This window comes from Cupressus sempervirens, chromosome 4 (assembly GCF_028749045.1).
Source record: "Cupressus sempervirens isolate cs-2001-9-10 chromosome 4, ASM2874904v1, whole genome shotgun sequence".
Taxonomy (NCBI): Eukaryota; Viridiplantae; Streptophyta; class Pinopsida; order Cupressales; family Cupressaceae; genus Cupressus; species Cupressus sempervirens.
This window is the reverse complement of record NC_143121.1, coordinates 605,847,144-605,851,423: the sequence shown is the minus strand read 5'-3', so window position 1 is coordinate 605,851,423 and position 4,280 is coordinate 605,847,144. Positions and strand designations below refer to the sequence as shown.

Below are 4,280 nucleotides of genomic sequence, written 5' to 3'. Positions count from 1 at the left end.
GCGATTTTTTTTGAATCGTGAATCGGTATCGCCGATTTCTGGGCCATGAATCGCTTGAATCGCCGATTCAAACGATTCATGTAAAAATCACCAAAATCACCTTAAAAAATCGGCTGTGAATTGCCCGCGGCATGTAAAAAGGGAAGTTGAAATTTTAAAAAAAATCACTTGTTTTTTTCACTTTGTTTTTGACCTATTCTCTTTGTTATAACCCTAAAGGGCCTTCTATTTGTGAAGCATGAGTAGAAGAGAGAAAAAGTGAGAGAGAAGAAGAGAAAAGAAAAGCCATAGGTTTCCAACTGGCAAGAAGGAGGAGCACCAAAGAAATCAGCAGGCCATTTGGGGAGCCCATCAATTGCTTTGGGAGCATTAAGGAGCCAATATCAACACTCCTCAACTCATTTGCAAGAGGTAAGTGCTTATTTTTTTTCTTGCATGTTAGTGTATTATGCATTTTTTGTTAAATTTTTAGTGTATTATGCGTTTTTTGTTAAATTTCTATAGTTTTCAAGAATTTTAGTGTAAATCTTGAATGCTCTTTATTTTTACTAAATTGCAAGCTAGGGTTTGTTGTTTTCTAATTTTTATTAGCTTCAAACTTTGATATTTTACATAAAAAAATTTATTGCAGCAGCCTTTGCTCTCATTTTTCGCAAATTCCAATGGGTAAAAAAGATGAATGTTGGAAATATAATGAAGAGTTTCCTGAAAGAACCAAATATCAAACAAAATGCATGTTTTGTAAAGAAAAAATAACTTCCGGGGGTATTTATAGATTGAAATTCCACATTGCTGCTATACCTGGACATGATGTTACAGTTTGCACTCACCAAACTCCTGAGGCAAAACGCACTTGCTTAATGGCATTAGAAAAAATTGAAAAAGAAAAAGCAAATAGGAAAATGCAAGTTGAAGGGTTAAGGGGTATTGGCTCCCATGTTCCCGCATCCGCAGCCGCATCCACATCTACATCTACATCAGCTTCCGCATCCGTAGGTTGTGTTGGAGAGGGTTCTTCTAGGTCTCCTTTTTATCCTAGTTCTTCTGATCGTGCTAGTGCTAGTGCTAGTTGGTCACATACTGAGACGGAGTCCCACACCAACCTATTGCAGCCTAGAGTGCGGAAAAACAGAATGGATAGTTACTTTGTGCCCCGCACTACTCCTGGTTCCCAACCCACGCTTGAGGGCATGGGTTTGAACAAGGAGATTCACGATGCTACCAGAAAGGAGATATGCAAATTTTGGTACTTTTGCAACATTCCATTTATTGCAGCCAGGTAATTGATTCTTTTTTCTTTGTTTTCTTTAAAGCTAAAATTAAAAGTAAAAGTAAAACTTTAATTATATCTACTTGTTTTATAATTTGAGTCTTTGACATCTAAACTTTTATTTCTGACAGGGCTCCTTATTGGCAGAATATGATAGATGCGGTTGCTATTTGTGGTCCGAGGTTTAAAGCCCCAACTGAGGCTGAGTTGAGCAGATACCTCCTGGATGAGATGGTAGAGGACATGAGGGTTGACCTCGAGGAGAACCGAAAGGAATGGATTGCAAAGGGTTGCACCATCATGACTGATGGTTGGACCGATAGGAGGAATAGAACACTCCTCAATTTTCTTGTATCCTGTGGAGGTGATTGATCATTCTACTTTCCTACATACATTGTAAATTTTGATTTGTTGAATGCTAATTCGTTAATGATCCATTTAATATTATAATTCGTTGTTTTGTTACTTGTAGGATATACTATGTTCATAAAATCCATTGATGCTTCCGCACATGTGAAAAATGCCACATATTTATGTGCGGCTATTGAGGAAGTTATAGCAGAGGTGGGAGAACAAAATGTGATCCAGGTGGTGACAGATAATGCAGCAAATTATGTTGCAGCAGGTAAACTTTTAACTTTGCAAGTTTTGAAAATAAATTTATTTGAATTTTGAAATTTGAGTTTCTAATTGACTTAAAATTGTTGTAGGTAAACTTTTGATGGAGAGGCACCCCACCATATTTTGGTCCCCTTGTGCGGCACACTGCATTGACCTCATGTTGGAGGAAATTGGCAAACTTGAGTTTATCAAGTCATGTGTGGAAAGGGCAAAAAATATATGCAAATTCATTTATAATCATGCATTTGTCCTTAGCACAATGAGGAAGTACACAAAAGGCAAGGAGTTAGCTCGCCCAGGTATCACGAGGTTTGCCTCGAATTTCATCACCTTGCAGTCCTTGTTGACATCAAGGGATGGATTGAGGAGCATGTTTGTTGGGCAGGAGTGGATTTGCTCTTCTTATGCTACGGCCACTGTAGGGTTAGATGTGGCGGATTGCATATTTGATGATGATGGTTTTTGGAAACCCGCTAGAGAAATCCTTAAGGTAAATTTATTGCAATTTAACATTTAGTATTTTGCTTTTACTTTAAGTAATATTATTTTATATTTAAGTTTTGACTCAAATTTTTTGTTTTACTTTATATGTAGGTCACTGAGCCCCTTGTAGCTTTGCTACGAACTGCTGATGGGGAGAAGCCCTCTATGGGCTACATTTATGAGGGCATGGATAGGGCCAAGGAGGCCATCAGAGCCCAATATGCAGGAGTGCAGGAGAGGTATGGCCCTATTTGGGACATCATCGATAGGAGATGGCAGAATCAGCTCCATCGACCCATCCACGCAGCAGCTTACTATCTGAATCCAACATTTCGTTTCCGTCCTGAGTTCAAGGCGGATGCGGAGGTTCTCACTAGCTTATACACAGTGATTCAGAGATTGAGTAGCGATGAAAATAACGCTGCTGCGATTGTTGAGCTAGACCAGTTCAACAATAAGGAGGGGCCACTTTTCTCTGGCAGGATGGCCATAAATGCTCAAACAACACTACAGCCAGGTAAAAATTAAATAATATATTCAATGTTCATGAATCTAGATTCTAAACTTAAAGTTGATTATATAATGCATTAATTTTAGAGTTGTAATTTGTAAATGAGACTAATTGTTTTTATTTTTTCCTTATTTCAGATAGATGGTGGCAAATGTTTGGGGCCACAACCCCAAACCTTCAAAAAATTGCCATCCGCATTCTGAGTCAGCCGAGTAGCGCTTCTGGATGTGAGCGCAGTTGGTCCATGTTCGAGCACATCCACTCGAAGAGGAGAAACAGGTTGACAGTGCAGAAGTTGAATGATCTTGTCTTTGTTCATTACAACCTTCGTCTTAGGATTAGACAGATTTTGGGCGCTGACTCCTCTCCGATCATTCTAGAGGAGATTGATCCAGAATCAGAGTGGATCACAGAGACCGTGGACCCAGTCTTCACTGAGGAAGACCGCGCGTGGGTTGACCAGGTGGATGTAGAGGTTGAGGCTGAGGCTGTGGCTAGGGCAGAGGAGGCAGCTAGAGCACGTTCAGGCATTGGTAGACGCACACACGCACGCACAGACGCAGGCCCTAGCGACGTTATTCATGAGCCCATTGCCCATGCAGGGGACATGGCTCGACGGTCCTCTAGGACCTACCTTACACGCCTTTCTCATAGGCAAACTGGATACTCAGAGGCTGAGGTTGAGGCTGCAGCAAAGCTAGAGGATGATGAGGCTTGAGCTGGAGCCTTGTTTTTATATTTTGTTTACACTGTATAGATATTGATAGTGATACTGAATCACTGATAGACATATGTTTCAAACTTTCATGGATCTTCATCTTAGATTTATACATACATTTATGATTTGATGTCTTATAGATCTTCATGATTTCATCTTACTGATTCTATGATTTGAATCATTATGATCATTTGATTTTTATTTACTTCAGCTAGCATACAATTTACATTTTAGTACATAATGATAACATAGTTACGTATGTGATGGATTTTATGTTTCATGTTTATGTATATTAGATTCTATTTGATGATGTTATAGTGTTTTTAAGTTATATTCAATAAAGGGTGCATGAAATAAGTCTTAAATTGTTAAAATCTTTACATTTAAAGGGTTTTTTCAAATTTGCCGATTCACCGGCGATTCACCCCCAATTCACGATTCGATTTGGCCGTGCCAATTCCGATTCACGTTACTATGGTGCTAAGGGAGGATAATGAGCTGGAATGTTTAAGTCAGGTTATGAAATACCAATCGGGCAAGAGGGTTTGTGATTACATGGAAACTATTTCAACCTCCTTTGGGGAGGAATGGAAGTGGAAGAATGTGCAAAATCTAGATATATCAGAACCCCAAAACTGGCTTTAAACATCTTGAAATTGCGACCAATTATGAGGACC

General features: G+C 39.2%; 1 protein-coding gene across 1 annotated transcript; it reads left to right on the top strand.

Annotated features, from left to right (window-relative positions):
- Nucleotides 1–2,062: 2,062 nt before the first annotated feature.
- LOC149562686 (uncharacterized) lies at nucleotides 2,063–3,031 on the top strand. The gene is made up of 2 exons (XM_089826128.1): nucleotides 2,063–2,381; nucleotides 2,486–3,031. The coding sequence occupies exons 1-2, from the start codon at nucleotides 2,151–2,153 to the stop codon at nucleotides 2,900–2,902; spliced, it is 648 nt and encodes a 215-aa protein (XP_089682254.1). The 5' UTR covers nucleotides 2,063–2,150; the 3' UTR covers nucleotides 2,903–3,031.
- Nucleotides 3,032–4,280: the final 1,249 nt, after the last annotated feature.

Coding starts and splice junctions, on each gene's coding strand:
- LOC149562686 (XM_089826128.1), top strand. CDS start 2,151: ATGAGGAAGTACACAAAAGGCAAGGAGTTAGCTCGCCCAGGTATCACG. Junction 2,382..2,485: donor CCGCTAGAGAAATCCTTAAG/GTAAATTTATTG, acceptor CTTTATATGTAG/GTCACTGAGCCCCTTGTAGC.